The sequence below is a fragment of the Polychytrium aggregatum genome (assembly GCF_025602895.1).
Source record: "Polychytrium aggregatum strain JEL109 chromosome Unknown BJ171scaffold_11, whole genome shotgun sequence".
NCBI lineage: Eukaryota > Fungi > Chytridiomycota > Chytridiomycetes > Polychytriales > Polychytrium > Polychytrium aggregatum.
In genome coordinates, this window is record NW_026516213.1 from 144,468 (window position 1) to 160,105 (window position 15,638).

General features: G+C 59.4%; 6 protein-coding genes across 6 annotated transcripts; 4 read left to right on the plus strand and 2 right to left on the minus strand.

Moving 5' to 3' along the window:
- Positions 1-369: 369 nt before the first annotated feature.
- Positions 370-1,398, plus strand: BJ171DRAFT_497198 (uncharacterized protein). Its single transcript, XM_053110267.1, has one exon. It carries the CDS (start codon positions 504-506, stop codon positions 1,131-1,133), a length of 630 nt encoding a protein of 209 aa, XP_052968379.1. The 5' UTR covers positions 370-503; the 3' UTR covers positions 1,134-1,398.
- BJ171DRAFT_497199 (mitochondrial carrier protein) lies at positions 1,387-4,376 on the plus strand. The gene is made up of 8 exons (XM_053110268.1): positions 1,387-1,716; positions 1,935-2,020; positions 2,345-2,569; positions 2,783-2,842; positions 3,008-3,100; positions 3,229-3,334; positions 3,499-3,591; positions 3,838-4,376. The coding sequence occupies exons 1-8, from the start codon at positions 1,533-1,535 to the stop codon at positions 3,957-3,959; spliced, it is 969 nt and encodes a 322-aa protein (XP_052968380.1). The 5' UTR covers positions 1,387-1,532; the 3' UTR covers positions 3,960-4,376.
- Positions 4,377-6,509: 2,133 nt separating this feature from the next.
- Positions 6,510-8,547, plus strand: BJ171DRAFT_440373 (glutamine synthetase). The gene is made up of 4 exons (XM_053108053.1): positions 6,510-6,689; positions 6,857-7,336; positions 7,497-7,574; positions 7,696-8,547. Exons 1-4 carry the CDS (start codon positions 6,620-6,622, stop codon positions 8,136-8,138), a joined length of 1,071 nt encoding a protein of 356 aa, XP_052968381.1. The 5' UTR covers positions 6,510-6,619; the 3' UTR covers positions 8,139-8,547.
- An 841-nt stretch (positions 8,548-9,388) lies between these two features.
- On the minus strand, positions 9,389-11,503 carry BJ171DRAFT_422005 (uncharacterized protein; the record flags this gene model as incomplete). Its single annotated transcript, XM_053107520.1, has 7 exons — positions 9,389-9,630; positions 9,858-10,078; positions 10,236-10,300; positions 10,409-10,517; positions 10,788-10,926; positions 11,053-11,115; positions 11,401-11,503. 7 exons carry the CDS (start codon positions 11,501-11,503, stop codon positions 9,389-9,391), a joined length of 942 nt encoding a protein of 313 aa, XP_052968382.1.
- Positions 11,504-11,764: 261 nt separating this feature from the next.
- On the minus strand, positions 11,765-14,335 carry BJ171DRAFT_497205 (cytochrome P450). Its single transcript, XM_053110269.1, has 7 exons — positions 14,122-14,335; positions 13,784-13,972; positions 13,356-13,571; positions 12,857-13,222; positions 12,615-12,752; positions 12,390-12,501; positions 11,765-12,217 (listed from the first exon to the last, which is right to left on the minus strand). The coding sequence occupies exons 1-7, from the start codon at positions 14,271-14,273 to the stop codon at positions 11,918-11,920; spliced, it is 1,473 nt and encodes a 490-aa protein (XP_052968383.1). The 5' UTR covers positions 14,274-14,335; the 3' UTR covers positions 11,765-11,917.
- A 475-nt stretch (positions 14,336-14,810) lies between these two features.
- BJ171DRAFT_579812 (uncharacterized protein) lies at positions 14,811-15,569 on the plus strand (the record flags this gene model as incomplete). Its single annotated transcript, XM_053113991.1, has 1 exon — positions 14,811-15,569. The coding sequence occupies one exon, from the start codon at positions 14,811-14,813 to the stop codon at positions 15,567-15,569; it is 759 nt and encodes a 252-aa protein (XP_052968384.1).
- Between the last annotated feature and the right edge of the window lie 69 nt (positions 15,570-15,638).

The window sequence follows — 15,638 nt, forward strand, 5'->3', positions numbered from 1 at the left end:
CGAGGTGAGTGCGATTGTTGTGATCAATGCCCTCCAGTGTCGTGAACAAACCCACACAAGCCATTCGCGTGTGAAGGTGTCCCGTTTCAAAAATATACTCGCTGTAAAAATAGGCCTGCAGGCGTTGCTCCAGAACCTGTGAACGCAGCGCTTCCTCCTTCCTCGGTCCCTCCATCGTCTATCCCGGCATTGCCGATCCCGACTCTCCCATGCCTTCGATTGCATGCCCGACGCCTTGGAGCCAGGCATCCGCTGTGAAGCCGCCGGCCTCAGTTACTCACTCCCAGGTCTGCCGCCGGCCCCGTCGATCCCTGGACGAGCTGCCTGTCGAGATTCTCTTCAAGGTCTTCGAATATCTCTCTGTCGACGAGCTCGCTCCGACACTGACCCTCAGCCGACTGCTCTCAGTCCCAGCCCATTTTGTTCAAATCCGTAAGCGGCTCTCGGCATGCCCAGCAGCAGATTTGAGCCCCCTGGTCCGTGGTTGCGGGAACCTTGCTACCATGCAAGATCGTCTCCAAGACAGCCTGGTGTCCCTACAAGCCGGTCGATTCTTTGACGACCATCCGATTCTGCGCCGGGCTGGAGAGACTCCCACGGCACCCTCGCTCCTGTCGGTCTTTCGGGAGCTGGGCCTGTTTGTCCCGGAAGGGGAGACTCAAGCCCAGGACGACACAAGGCCGAGTCTGCTCGGACCGCTCGCCTCCGTCCCGGCCGAGATTCAGGACCTGGCCGAGCATCTGTTTGCACAGGACCTGCACGAGTATACCCACGTACTTCGAATCGACGAGCATGCGGTCCGGATTGTGTTGGAGCGATGCCTCGCCAGCGCTCAAACCGCGGACGATCCCGGGCGGCATCGTCATCGGCACCAGCACCGGCCGCGCAGCGACGGAACAGCCTGCTGCTCAGATGCTGCGGTTGCGATCGATGAGACGTGCGCAACCGCCTCCCCAAACCGCAGCACGGCTGCAGCCTGGATCGTCCGCGGCGACTGCTGCTTTGGCGTATCGGCTGGATGCAGCGACGACGACCAGGCATCCCGCACCAGGGCGATCTTGCGAGGCACAGGGGTTTCGATCGAGGAGGCACGGAGGCAGCTGCAAGCCGAGCTGCTGCAGAGCCAGGCCTGATGGCGCATCAAGATGCACCGCTGCCGGTTGAGTAGTGAGGAAGTACGATGGAGACAGCGACTGTGACCGGTCCTCGGCTCGGCGTGGTGCATCATTCTTGCCAGCAAGGCCCTGTCGCCCAGCGCCCCAAACCCGGTCGCGTGAGCCCGACATGCCAAATATAGAAGCGTGGCCAGCCACAGCGCAGCCATCTCGCGCTGTCACAAATACCATGCGACGGCCTGGCCCGAATCGCTGGTCTTCTGCCCGGCCCATTCATCTCTGGGTGAGTCTTGTCCGGTCCGACGCCGGTGACCTCGGGCTTTCCTTGCCCTGTCTGTTCTGGGCGTGGGGCAGAGTTCGAAAGGGAGGGCAGATCACGACCACTGCGGCCATGCTCATACCCGGTCGGGTCGCTGGATGTCGCTGGCTCCACGGTCCTTCCCCCCCCCCACCGTCTTCCCCCATCCCAGCTCGAATTTCGATCAACAAATGGAGGCCAAATCCGTCACCCAGCCGCAGGCGACGATGCTCGATCGCTACATCGGCTTCATTGCCGGTGTGTGCTCTGGCGCCACCAAGCTCGCCGTTGGGCACCCGTTTGGTAAGTGGCCACCGTCGCTTCTCTCGGCCGCCCATCCTGTTTGGCACCCAGCCCCGGCCGACTATCAGTAGCCCCCACCGATTACAGACTGCGTCGGTGGCCGGCATGAGGCAGTTGAATCTCGACTCTGACGGCAGCGTTCTCTCTCCGCCCCGGCATCGAATGGCCTGGATCACTGCACTCGCTGAATCGCATCCTTGGATCGTCGATCCGGCCAGACACCATCAAAGTGCGCATGCAGACCGAAGGAGGCTTTGGCCGCTTCAAGGGTCCGCTGGACTGCCTCGTCGAGACCGTCAAGAAGGTGAATTTTTGTGGCAACGTGCATGGATGATGAGTATTGTCGGGCGATGAGATCGGCACTGTGTTGTGTTGTGCTGTGCTGTGCTGTCGTGCGGTCGATGGCACATCCAGGCAACAGCAATGGCAACAGCAACAGCAACAGCAGCAGCAACAGCAACAGCAACAGCAATGGCAATGGCAACAGCGTGCAGAGTCGGGATGTCTCACTTCTGCATCAGCCCGTCCCCTGACAATCTCATTCGTTTGTATCGTTCCTGCAACCTCCAACGTCCGTTTGGCTTCAATCATCTTCCTCGACTGTTGATGGTGCCGCTTTGATCTGCAGGAGGGGTTCCGAGGCCTCTACAAGGGAGCCACACCTCCCCTGCTCGGATGGGCACTCATGGACTCTGTGCAAATGGGATCGCTGACCAACTTCCGGCTGCTGCTGCAAGGCGGCGATCGCAACAAGCGCCTGACTGTGCCCGAGCACGCCCTCGCTGGATTTGGGGCCGGTCTTGTGGTTTCATTTGTGGCGACTCCTGTCGAACTCCTCAAGGGCAAACTGCAGGTCAGGACGATGGGGTGGCCAGGATTGAACTGTGTAGCAGATGAGGCGGACGAGAGTTACAAGCGCAGGGACGGCAGCGCTGGATCCAAGAGCCGAGCAAGTTCATGGCTCAGACGAGACAAGATCGCGCAGGATGTCCTAGGATGTCCTAGGATGTCATGGGATGCCATGAGATGCCAGTGATCCTGACAGAAACGATGGACTGCCCTGTAGGTTCAATACGATGCCAAGACAAAGGTTTATTCGGGACCGATTGATTGTGCCCGCCAGCTGGTAAGGCTTGAATGCTCGTCGATCGATGTCTCAGTGCGGGCCGCGCTGGACCGAGATCCGCCTCGAGTGATCGGCCCCCAATTCAAGGTGAAGGGCACAGCGGAAAGCGGACTGGACGCCGATGATCTTGTTCACTCGTTAACGATGCTCTTGCGGACCGAGTAGATCCGGGACAATGGCATTCGCGGCCTTTGGAAGGGTCTCGCTCCATGCATGCTCTTCCGCAGCTTCTTCTGGGTCCTGTGGGGAAGTTACGAGGTAAGCCGCCATTCGCCTTGGGCATGGTTTCTAAAATCAAGGGTGCCCCTATCTGCAGTTGCATCCGCTGCATCTCCATGCCAATCCGTTTCGATGTTCCTGCGCCGGCTGTGGACCCTCTCCCGCAGGTCTATGTTACGGAGCTGAAGAAGTACAAGGTGCACGATCGGCTGGTGCCATTCTTTGCCGGCGGCCTTGCAGCAACAACATTCTGGTGTGTCAGCTTCCCGTTTGGTGAGTGGATATGTATTGGAAACCACAACGCAAGTTCGCTGTGGCAGAGCTGCGTCCAGTCTTCGAAGCCCTTGCAGCATCAACCGTCGTACTTGACGCCTTCGATCATGCTCGCCTCCATCCTTGCCGCTTGTGCCGCTGACTGGGTTTCTCTTGCTTCACAGACGTTGTCAAGACCAGAATCATGACCCAGCCCGAGGTCAAGCCCCTTCGATATCCCAGCACGGCCGCCTGCTTCCGATATATCCTCCGCACAGGTGCGTTATCGTTTGGGTACTGCTGGCTTGCCTTGTCACGAGCTTGATGCGAGCATGAAACAGCTCGCCTCTGAATCGAATGCGTATTTCGGACGGACGGACGGATGCCACAGTCCTGCGTTGCACCCGCTAACTGCCGCCAACTCTGACCCACTGCATTTCGGGTGCGTCGTTGCCATCTAATTTGCTTGCCGCGACTTGGATTCGTCGTCGCCATCGAACATTGCTTGCGGTATGGAACTGCAGAGGGCATCAAGGGCTTTTACCGAGGCTTCCTGCCGTGCTTCCTGCGCTCCTTCCCGACCAACGCCGCAGCCATCTTTGTCTTTGACAACGTTATGAAGGCCGGCCACTCATTCAGCCAGTAGCGAGCTCCCTCGCCTCAAGCCAGCATCAAGAGCAGCATCTGCGACAAGACGAACGGGCGGCGAACTGAATGCGCCTGTCTGCGTCTCCAACTTCTCCTGGCCCTCTTCCCGGCCCTTCTCCCTCCCTCTCTCCGTGTCTCCTTTGCTTTCAATCTCGCTCTTTCTATCGTGCCCTTATCGCAACGCCGCGCCCACACTCATGCCTCATCTGTATTTTCCTTGTCGTTGCCGTCAGTTGTTGGGCAGTCGGTTCTGTCCGGGTCAGGTCGATCCCCAACGAGGCCAGGGACGAGCGTGCACGATTTGCATATGTGAATACAGCCATGTTGTGTCGACAAGAGCACGGCCATCGTCGTCGGTGAGTTGGGCGAGAGTGACTTGCTTCTCTGGGTTGGGGGCAGACGAGTCTGAGCAGCCCGACCAGTTCGTTGCAGCCCAAGCTGCCATGCTGGGATGAGCGAGAGAATGGGTCACGCCGATGCAGTCGCCCAGCGCCACCAGGGCCGGCTGGATATGCAGCAAATCGAAGCGAACCGAGGCCCCCCCCCCGGCGCGGGGAACATGCAGATAGCGCAGCCTCCTATCTGGATGCACACCATACACCGACGGCAATCCCACGGACATGCTGCCATTGATGTCCCTCGCCGGCGGGGCTATTGTGTGGAGCAGCGGGCGTGTGGAGTGTCGGCGTGAGTGTCGAGGCGGGTGTGTACAGAAAGCGAAGAGATCTGCCATTTCTTGGTGTTATGGCCCAGGGTGTTCGAGCCGAGTTTTGGCCAGCGAGCTGCCTTGCATCCATCGACCTGAGGCGATGGAATATTGCACGAGATCAAAGAAGCAAAACCTTCTGGCCAAACCCGATGACAAAGCTTCGGCTGCCGATGGAAGGTCGGCGACAGGTCCGGCAGCGACAACTCTATTCCGCGGACGGCTGGCCGAGGCAAAGAACACCCGGCCAGGCCAGCGACAGGACCAGGCGAGGCCAGGGCAGGAGCAGCCCTGGGTGTGTCGGGCTTGCATGTGGATGGAGCATGAAACATGAGCGGGGCTGATATGAGCACGGCGTGCGCGCCGACATGTGATTGCCGCCTCGCAGGGGAGATCGGCTGCTCACGCGGACGATGGGCAAGGGTGCGGCGGCGATGCATTGTGCTGTGTTGTGATGCAGTGCGCTGCATCTGGGCATTGGGTTTGGTCGGGCGAAGAAAGCTGAGAGTTGAACCAAGCAAGTGCAGCCAAAGTCGAGCGAGGCAAGTGGAATGAAGGCCAAGCGGACAAGAGCCGTGTGCACTGCGACTCGCCAGAGCAGCAGCAGCAGCAGCAGCAGCAACAACAACAACAACCCTCTGGCATGATCCCGGAACTCATGCGTCCGTCCGTCTATCCATGCATCCATCCGCCAGACCGCCACCGACGAGCCAGGGCCCGCGCCCAGCCGATAGGCCAAGCACGACGCCTGTCTCTTCATTTCGCCCTCTCCCACGACAGCCCCTGTGGCCGCTGCTGCTTTATCTCCACAGTGGACCCATCTGTGCTCCAGAAGCGGCTGGGGTGCTGTCCTTCGATCTTATCGGGCTCGATCACATGGGCGGGTTATCATAGACGCTGACCGAGTCGGCCGCCACGAGCTGCCCGCTTGTGCGAGCGAGCAACGGGGCCACCTGGCTGTGGCAGGGCGGTTGGGTTGCACATGTGCCCAGGGCCGCCACTGATAACGACCAGCACATGGAGAAGCTGGTGGACCTGCTGCCGTCGCCTGGACAGAAGCACGATCGGCCTGTTGTGCTGGACGACGGACATGCTGCAGGCGAGCATGAATGCAGCAGACCGAGCGGGCCGGGTGGACCAAATGCCTGCTGCTTATGGACTGCTCGCCCGCCGTCGCCAGTACGCCAGTCCCGCCCCGCCGTGGCCGTGGCCTGGTCGTGGCCTGGGTTGGCATCGCACAAGAGATAAGCCGCGCGGGGCCTTGTCTGCGACGGCGCACAGCCGCGTGGCCGCGCCCTCCGATTGGCTGCCGGCGGGGCGCTCGGGGATTCTCGGGAACTCCAATTTGGGTCTGCTCGCGCTGTCCGCGACACTGTTGTCGGCCAAGGCACGAGTGTCTGCGACAGACAGCAACGGCCTTGCCCGCCCGGTTGCTCAGGAATGCTTGTGGGTGCTTGCCAGTGCTTGCCAGTGCTCGCCAGTGCTCGCCAGTGCTTGTGGGGCCGTCAGCTGCCGGCGCCGGCTCGCGGCGATAATCACAGCCAGCAGCAGCCCCACAAAGCGCCGCCACTCCAGTCCGTACCACCGCCCAGCGATGTTATCACAACGACGGCAGCTCCACCACGAGACGCTATCACAGCCGGCGCAGGCTTCACAGAGATGCAGCAGCAGGTCACCCAGCGCAGATCCAGGCCGAGCCCGGCGGCGCCACTCCTGGCCGCGGATCGGCGGCCTCATCGTGACAAGATAGATACGCGAGTCCGCGGGAGATAGCATCGGCGCATTGAAATTTTCTTCGGGACTTCATGACCGCGGCGCCGGTGTATAAATACGGCCGATCGTCCGGGCTCCTCGCTTGGTCTGCATCCTTTGCCTGCTAAAGCTGAGCCGTAGCCACTGCCTCTTCAGAAGCATCTGCCTCACCCCCCCCCACACACACATCCATCTGCACCATGCCTTCCTCTGCTCTCCTCAGCCGATACAGCGATCTCCCCCAGAACGGCAAGATCCAGGCCACCTATGGTAACCACTCGGAGCTCCGTCTTACTGCATTGCCGCTGGTCGCCCTCCTGGGGCTCTCCACAGCCAGCCATGCTCCACAATCGCACTCCCCTAGTGCATCCACTTCGCCTCATGCCAACTCCATCGCCGCATGCTCACCTGTCGCCCTGTCTCGTTTCCTCTCGCAGTCTGGATCGGTGGCTCTGGCAGCGATCTCCGATGCAAGTCCATGACCCTGGACTTTGTCCCCACCTCCCCCAGCCAGCTCAAGGAGTGGAACTTTGACGGCTCCTCCACCGGCCAGGCCGAGGGCCACGACTCGGATGTCTACCTCCGCCCCTGCGCCATCTTCAAGGATCCCTTCGCCCGCGGCGACAACATCCTCGTCCTCTGCGAGACCTACAACCGCGACGGCACCGCCAACGTCACCAACCACCGCGCTGCCTGCGCCGAGGCCATGGCCAAGGTCGAGGCCGAGGAGCCCTGGTTCGGTCTTGAGCAGGAGTACACCCTCTTCGACGTCGATGATCAGCCCCTCGGCTGGCCCAAGAACGGCTTCCCCGGTCCCCAGGGTCCTTACTACTGCGCCGTCGGTGCCAACAAGATCTACGGCCGCGACATTGTTGAGGCTCACTGGAAGGCTTGCGTCTACGCCGGCGTCAAGATTGGTGAGTGTGCCAGCTTCCTTGAGTTGCGTCGGGCCGAACTATCCAGCTTACGCTGGATTGCTGGCCAATGCCTGCCCGAGTCACACCCTTGGTGCAGCAATCGTGAGAACTTGCTACACCACGTTCCCGCCCACTCATCTGTATCGGTTTCACTCTCCAGCTGGCACCAACGCTGAGGTCATGCCCGCTCAGTGGGAGTTCCAGGTCGGCCCCTGCCACGGCATCGAGATGGGTGACCGTAAGTATCGCAGAACCCTATCACTTTTGCTGCCAGCCGCTGAGTCTCCCGACCCAATCCGACCCAATCCGACCCGACTCGATCTGACCGGCTGTGCAACTCTTTGCCCCATGCCTCACAGACCTCTGGATGGCCCGCTTCCTTCTCGAGCGCGTTGCTGAGGACTTTGGCATCGTCGTCTCCTTCCACCCCAAGCCCATCAAGGGTGACTGGAACGGTGCTGGTCTCCACTCCAACTACTCGACTGGCCCCATGCGTGTCGAGGGTGGCATGGCCCACATCGAGGCTGCCATCGAGAAGCTCTCCAAGCGCCACCAGGCCCACATTGCCGTCTACGGTGCCGACAACGAGCAGCGCCTGACCGGCAAGCACGAGACCGCCAGCATCAGCACCTTCTCGTACGGTGTTGCCAACCGCGGCTGCTCCATCCGCATCCCCCGGTCGGTCGCCCAGTGCGGCTACGGCTACTTCGAGGACCGCCGCCCCGCCTCCAACGCCGATCCCTACCAGGTTACCCGCGTCCTCGTCGAGACCACCATCCTCGGCGTCACCGACGAGAACTAAAAAATCTGTTTATAGACTCTATTTGGATGCTCTTGTGTCGCTCTCATGCTCTCTCTCTCTGTACTTTCTTAGTCTCTCCCTTTCCCTCCATTTGCCCTAAATGGCTTGCCAGAGGGGCCCATTCCCCTCGATTCTTTTCTGTCCCTGCCTGCCGCCCCACCCCCGAATCTACCTGCCTCACTCCTTCAGCCTGTCTCTTGGATGAATATTAGGGGACGGTGAAGGTGTCGTGTCTCTCGGGCTTTTTTCTCAGCTCTGGCCAAGACGACATTTTGTATCATCAGCTTTATTTATGACGGTAAAACAGCGAGGATGTTCCCCCCCCCTACTTCTCCACATAATCAACCGGGACACCCAGTTTCCATCGTTCTGCTTTTTTTGATGGGAATATATACACATTCATCATTCACCATGGCTGCCCTTCCTGGGAATATGGACAGGAGACCTGATCCCAGTCCCCGTTGTCGCAGGATTTCCCGCTGCTTGAGTCGTTCCACAAACACATGGCGTCGCTGACATCTGGGATCCATGTATATGCCGACATGGCTCGAATGATCCATCCATTCAGATTCGAACATTGATGAGAACTTGATCGAATGATGTATTATATTCGCCCATGTGATGAACTGACGGCGACAACGGCAAGTGGATGCGATACACGGGCACCGACTGGCAACATCGACATGGCTGCTATGGCGTGGGCTCGGCAGCGTCCGAGTCTCCCAGCGCCCCAATTCCAAAGCCTCCCTCCTCGTCCGAGAACCAGCCATCGCCCGCGTCGTCGCTGGCTTCGCTCGGGGCATATGCTTCGTTGGGGATGTAAGGACAGTCTGTCGTTGGCGGCGAGAGGCATCAGCAAGCGGTATCAGCAAGCAGTATCAGCAAGTGGTATCAGAAAGCGGTATCAGCAGGCGGCATCAGCAGGCGATATCGGCAATCATCGGCCACTGCCGGTGCACTCGCATCGAAGCCAAAGCACAAGTCCGCCCACGAGCCCGAGCCCGAGCACTCACCTGCACCAAGCTCTCCTGTCTGCTCCTCCGCCAGCAGATCGAGCCGCTGCAGCTTCTCGGCCAGTTCATGGCGGGCTTGGAGTTGCTGGTCGTAGAACTCTTCGATGCCGAGGACCTCGCTGCATCCGCAACCACAGTTGAGGCACTGTCAGCAACAGCACCCGCCAGAGAAACCTTCCCGCCCCGGTTCATAAACACTTTTCGTTCTTGCTGGCTGAAACCAACGTTCCAGGGCACTTACCAGACCTGCCGCATGCTGCGAGTCCGTGAGATCCGCTGCGGCGACTCGCCACGAGACTTGCGCACGTTGGACCACATCGTCAGCAGGGTGTACTTGGCATTGTGGAAGGGCATGTCGAGTTCGATGGCTGTCTTGCAGTAGTCGACCATCACATCCCACGGGTCGAGTTGATTGCCTGGCCCTCGGAAGATGGAGATGTTCTTCTGGGCACCCCGGGCAACCATGACGGACGAAACACCTGCGGAGACGGTCGGCATTGCCAGTCTATCAGCCAGGCTCACCCATCCCATCCCACCAGTGAGACTCACCCATCCCATCCCATCAGCCAGGCTCATCCGTCAGTGGCATCCCATGTTACCCGGCCAGCTGTGCCAGTGTGCATCCGCAACACCATGCTCCCCACTGCACCATGTCTCCGTCTGGGGTCGCTGCGGCACACCCCCGGCCCTGAATTGCTGCTGGTACCTGTCAGCCGCTTCAGCTTGTCAACATCTTCGGCCTTGAAGCAGTCGCCGTTCGCTATGAGCGGGATGCTCAGGGCTTCGCGCACAGGCTTGAAGATCGACCACTGGCCCTTGTCCTTCTCCGTCATCTTCTTCGTCCGGCAGTGGAGGGCGAGGGCCTTGATCCCCGTCGCCTCGAGTCTCTTGGCCAACTCGATCGTCTCCTCCGGTGTCCGGAGCATCCTGGTGCGGATGCATGTGTCCAGTCCAGACAATGTCCGTGAGTTTCCTGGCCCACAGCCATATCCCATCCTGTGCTGCAGCAGCCACCATGACTGGCAAGGTGCCCAGCACGAGCAACAGCCCAGCATCGCAATGTGGAATATCCACACGATGTGACATGTGCACCCACCGAATCTTGCAGGTAATCGGCAGCGGCACGTTCTGGACCAGGTTCGTCAAGATCTGAGCATCGGAGGCAACCACGGCTCAGTCACATCGGCGAGGTAAATCCAACACTCTCGTTGACGATAGCTGCGGTGCCCACATCTCGCATTGGCGACAGGGCCTTACGCTGCAGAGGAGCTCGGGCTGTGTGAGCAGGGCAGCGCCCATGTTGGAGATGACCGAGAACCGCTTGGGGCATCCGCAGTTGACATCGATTGCAGCACAGTCGCCGGCGCTGGAGTTGCCATGAGATTCGATGTGTCAGCTCAGCCCAGTCCAGTCCATTCCATTCCAGTCCAGAGAATGATATCGCAGCAATGCGGGTTCCGATGTTTGCACCATGTCCAGGCTCGTTGACGAGTATTCTCCAGCAAGATCGATCTGCTTGGTCCTCCTCCTGGTTGAGCTGGGGCCGTCGGTGCCGCCATCCACCTCTCTGGCATTCGGCTCCGTCTTGCAACCCGCATGCATCCCCCTCAGCACACTCCTCTCATCGGAAACATACACTTTCAGCGCAGCCTGCACCGCCAGCTCCGGGTTAGCGGTGCCCATCTGCACAACGAGCCTGTCCTTCTCCGAGTGGTGGATCCGGAGCGTCAGCGACCGATCGATCGAGTCGACAAAGTCAACTGTTCCGAGGAGCTCTGTGGCATGGCGGTGAGGAGAAGCAGGCGGGTCGGTCAGCGGGACCGAGCCGAGCACAGGTTGATGTGGATCCATCGGATCCGTCTTCGGTGCCCGACAGCGTGGGTATGCTCTGGCGCTCTCACCGTTGACGATGCGGGTGGCTCGGATGAGTCGCTTGTCGACAATCTCGGGGCTGTAGACGAGATCTTTGGAGTGGCATGGCCGATGCAGACGACGCAGGTTGTGGATGATGCGGCCGGTGCCGAGAGGACCAGGATGTCAGTGCCGAGACGACATCCGCATGCAGCGCATGGACCGATGCTGCACCATGAGCCAAATGGCATCTGCTGCCGAATCCGGGGCTGGATGCCGATTCCATGCCATAGCGCACCCAGCTCAATCGAGGCTCCCTCGGGGATGCTCTGGCCTCTCCCTCAAACGTCCAGGCACGACTCAGTCGCTTCCATCCCATCCGCTCTCCACCGGCTTACCGGCACCATACTTGAGCGACATCAGCCGCATCGGAGTGGAGCCGACCCGCACCATCGGCGCCAGGATCAGCTTGTTTTCGTATGATATGGCAGAATGAGTCATCATGGCCGACAGCCGGGCTGAGAGCACCGAGACGAGTTCGGGGTGTGGGCCAGGGGCGAGAGCCTGGGCGGTGCTGTGGTGGGGTCGGCGCTGGAAGCAGAGGCCCAGCAGCAAGCGGTTCATCCAGATGCAGATCCAGAGGCAGATCCAGAGGCAGAGCCAGGTCGACACACCATCCAACCGGACGCTCGATGCACAACATTCGGCGATTACAGCCGTTTGTTGGTCCAGCGGGCCAATGGAATGCACGCACATCGCTGCGCATGCACTATTTTTGGGCGGTGTGCTTGATGCGGGCCGATTCTCTGGCTCGGGCAGCGACAACAGGATCGGCTCATCTAGTTCTGTTCTATTGATGTGGGCACTGGCGAGCTGCCACAATGCTCCTCAAGGACCATGCAGTGCGGGATGTCCTCAACGTCTCTCCAGTCGGATGTCGAGTCCATTCTTGTATCCGAGTGTGATCGAGTAGATCGGGTCGAGCTGATCTGGGTTGACGATGTGGAGCCGGAACTTTTGCACCAGACGGATCATAAAGACCTTGCTCTCGATCACGGCCATCTTCTGGCCGATGCAGTTCATCGGACCGTCGCCAAAGGGAATGAAGCTCCCGGGAACAATGGGTTCGTCCCAGCGATCGGGGTTGAAAACGTCTGGGTCCTTCCAGTACTCGGGGTTGTGGTGGATATGGTCGATGCTTATACCGATGTGAGCCTGTGGTTGAAACAGGCACGAAAGTGAGTGATAGGGGGAAACAAATGCGTTCTCGACTGCGTATGCCACGACAGCGTATGCCACGACAGAGTATGCCACACAGCGTATGCCACGACAGAGTATGCCACGACAGCGTATGCCATGATAGCGTATGCCATGACAGCACACTTACACCCTTCGGGATCTTGTAGCCCGCGACTGTTGTGTCCCGGACAGCGAATCGCAAGATGATGGGAACAACCGAATGCAGCCGCTGAGTCTCCTTAAGGACCTTGTCGAGGTACCTGGATCGAGGACAAGTCAGATGTCGTGGGAGAGGACTCTGTCGGCATCGCAGCATAGCCGAGTCGATGGCAGTTGCGCCATCAAGTGCCATTTGGCGCGATGGAGAGCTTACTTGAAGTCACTCAGCTGGTCATGGCTGGGAATTCCGTCGCTGCCGAGGATGCTGTGGATTTCGTTGTAGAGTCGCTCGGCGACGGCAGGGTTTTGGGCGAGCTCAGCCACGACAAAGGTCAGGGTGTTGGCAGTCGTTCTGGCGGGAATCCGATACCAAACTGGCGTTAGCCGGCACTCCGGATGCGATCGAAGAAGCCAATGATCGGCGCACGATTTGCCTGGACCGAGGAAGCTGCTTACTCGTGTCCGGCAAAGAAAAAGCCCAGGAGCTCGTCGCATATCTCCTCGTCCGTGAATTGCTCGCTTCCCTCGTCGTCGACACAGATCAGGCGGCCCACAATGTCCCGGGCTTCTGCTTTCAGTACCGAGGCTTCGGCCGCGCGGCGCTCGTTCAAGACGGCAAGGACAAGGGTGTGCAGAGCCCCGATGTGCGGCTTGATTTGGTCGTCCCCGAGATTGAACCATTCCCACAAAAAGGCTGGATAGCGCGATCGCTCGAAGCTGATGCGGAAGAGGCGATCAAAGGGCTGGAAGATCTCGTTGAGCTTCTCTGGGTCGTCGAGGTGTTTGACCATGTTGAACCGGTACGAGAAGCCGACGTCGCCCCTGCGGCCCAAGCGACCACCGCGAAGGCGATCAAGAATATCAAAGCGACCGTGGTCAGCAAGCCGCTGCAGCCTGTGCATGCGCAGATCACACGGCTCCCAGCAATATCAGCAGATGGTCCAATGATACTCACAGAATGTCCATGATCACGGCGGAGGCGATCGTGTGGAAGTCGACGACAGAGGCGTCGGTGCTGATCCAGTGCTCGAGCAGCGTATCCAGAAACTCGTTGGTTGAGACGGCGGTGCGTCGCAGCTGGGCTGGCCCAAAGCCTGGCTGGATCATCTTGCGGTGACGCTTCCAGTGGCGGTCCATCGGCATCAAAAAGAGAATCCAGTTCCCGACACCGCTGAAAACGAGCGCCATTGTTGGTGTGAGAGAATCGAAGTAGAGATGATACGGCGAGTATATGAGCATGATGTTGGCGGTGATATGGATGTGGATGTTGAGGGTGATATAGATGTGGATATGGAGTTTTCAGCGGCAGTCTCCGAATGCTGTTGGGTGATTGACATCGATCCATCTCGTCACGCAACTCCGATGCAAGTTGGCATCGCTTACCGGAAGGCTTTCTGAACAATGTCGCCTCGGACAATAGCGCCGTTTTCATCCTGACGCAAGAGTTCACGAACGACATTGGCGTCCGAGAAATTAACGAAAACGTTGCCGAATATGTATCCCTGGTCAACCTTGCCGTAGAGCTGCATGCACCGGCGCATATAGAGATGACTCTTGCTCTTTCGGCTGAATCTGGATGGTGTGGAGCAGAGCGACAGGATTGTCAGCGAGCTTGTGGGAGCGAACAAGAACAGGCTGACCAAAGGAGTGAAGCTCGCAAAATACGATGGCATGCAGCAGCAACAGGTGATCCAAAGCAGTCAATGGACAAGGGCACGCACGGAAGGAGATAGGGCAGATTGCCGACCAATGGCCACTGGTAGTCGCCGGGAATATCTGGGAGATGGCGGGGCCGACGAAGGACCATGTACGCCGCGATTGCACCGGCGATTGCAAGCGGCAGCGCATACGACGAAGACCAGGTGATGGCCATGCTTATCGGCTGCTTGATGGGGCAGATGGAAGTTGGCGGATGGAGGACGAAGGATGGGGTGGGTCGACGAAAGCAATGCCTGGAGTGGCGCCAAGGATCACGCACGTGGGAAACGTATTTTGCTCAGGTTGCCCGTGACCAGCCGAGCAGAAGCGAGATGCTGGGGGGCAAGCGCGCCGCCACTGTGGCGCACGATGAAGAAACAGAAAAAAAAGTCTCCCGGTCGAGCAGATCAATGGTCCCCAAACCCTCTCGCCTGATCTCGATTTCCCTAGGATCCTCGGCGAGCGCGAGCACACACCAGAGAATAAACCGCACCCCGCCGACTGGCCCACTGCCAGCGATGGTTCCAAATCCCAGAAGAACAAAAGCCTGCCAAGGGGCCTGTTGGCCAACGAAGAATGTCGCCTGAGGTGAAGATCCCAGACCACATCTGGTCCTCCCTCTCCCCCTCTCCCCCTCTCCCCCTCCAGCCCCCCTCCCCTCCACCCACACCAATACAGACCAGGGCCACGCACACACTATCGCTGTAGCTCCATGGAACTGCCAAAACGACGAGGAAAAACGAAGGTGATCCAACAGATCCCCATCGAACAGGTCCCTACAGAACTCTTCTTCTGGGCCACCCGACACCTCCTCGTCACCCCCGAGTGCGTGTACTGTGGTGCACCGTCAACAATCGACGAGAAAGGCCACCGCATCTGCAGCAGAGGATGCGAAGAGAAGTACGGACACTTCAAGATGACCTGCTTCCACGCCTGGGCCGCTATGTCCAGAGGCACCGCCGCCAGGGCGGAAGAGCTCCTCCACAGCACAGATCAAGCCATCATCGAGGGGTTCAACAGAAAATGCGCCGCTGCCTATGCACGGATCAAGCCTGACTTGACACCAGGCGCTCCCGAAATCGACCTTACCAGCAACATGAGCGATAGCTGCGGCGAAAGCGACGACGAAGATCTGTCGGCCCTTGAAACCCTCAAGGCCCGCCAAACCAAGCTCGCCAAGAGCACCGACAAAGCCAAGCTGTCTACCGGCGCTATCGAGATCATCCAAGACACCCTCAAATCGGTTGAAGACGTCATCGAAAAGATCAAAGCCGAACAGGCACATAAAGCTCCCCAAAGGGCTCCCCAGAAGAAGGACTCGGCGTCCAATTCGCCTAAGATGAGCTACAGTGAGGCTCTCAAGGCCAACATCGCCAAGGCCACAGAGCACGTCCAGAGCCTCTCTGGAAACGAGAAGATGGCCGAGTGTGGCCGTATCCTCACCACCGGGCGAGTCCCAACAGGGACCTGAAGATCGTCCCCAGCGCCACCAAGCGACCGGCCTGGATCTCGGGTCGCATCTACAACAGCAACATCGCCA

Excerpts from the sequence above, each read along its gene's own strand:
- BJ171DRAFT_497198 (XM_053110267.1), top strand. The coding sequence starts at position 504 with ATGCAAGATCGTCTCCAAGACAGCCTGGTGTCCCTACAAGCCGGTCGA.
- BJ171DRAFT_497199 (XM_053110268.1), top strand. The coding sequence starts at position 1,533 with ATGTCGCTGGCTCCACGGTCCTTCCCCCCCCCCACCGTCTTCCCCCAT. Across the intron at positions 3,101-3,228 it reads TCCTGTGGGGAAGTTACGAG|GTCTATGTTACGGAGCTGAA; the intron begins GTAAGCCGCCAT and ends CCTCTCCCGCAG. Across the intron at positions 3,592-3,837 it reads CCGATATATCCTCCGCACAG|AGGGCATCAAGGGCTTTTAC; the intron begins GTGCGTTATCGT and ends ATGGAACTGCAG.
- BJ171DRAFT_440373 (XM_053108053.1), top strand. The coding sequence starts at position 6,620 with ATGCCTTCCTCTGCTCTCCTCAGCCGATACAGCGATCTCCCCCAGAAC. Across the intron at positions 6,690-6,856 it reads CAAGATCCAGGCCACCTATG|TCTGGATCGGTGGCTCTGGC; the intron begins GTAACCACTCGG and ends TTCCTCTCGCAG. Across the intron at positions 7,337-7,496 it reads CTACGCCGGCGTCAAGATTG|CTGGCACCAACGCTGAGGTC; the intron begins GTGAGTGTGCCA and ends TTCACTCTCCAG.
- BJ171DRAFT_497205 (XM_053110269.1), bottom strand. The coding sequence starts at position 14,273 with ATGGCCATCACCTGGTCTTCGTCGTATGCGCTGCCGCTTGCAATCGCC. Across the intron at positions 13,973-14,121 it reads AATCTGCCCTATCTCCTTCC|ATTCAGCCGAAAGAGCAAGA; the intron begins GTGCGTGCCCTT and ends CACACCATCCAG. Across the intron at positions 12,218-12,389 it reads GCTACAAGATCCCGAAGGGT|GCTCACATCGGTATAAGCAT; the intron begins GTAAGTGTGCTG and ends TTTCAACCACAG.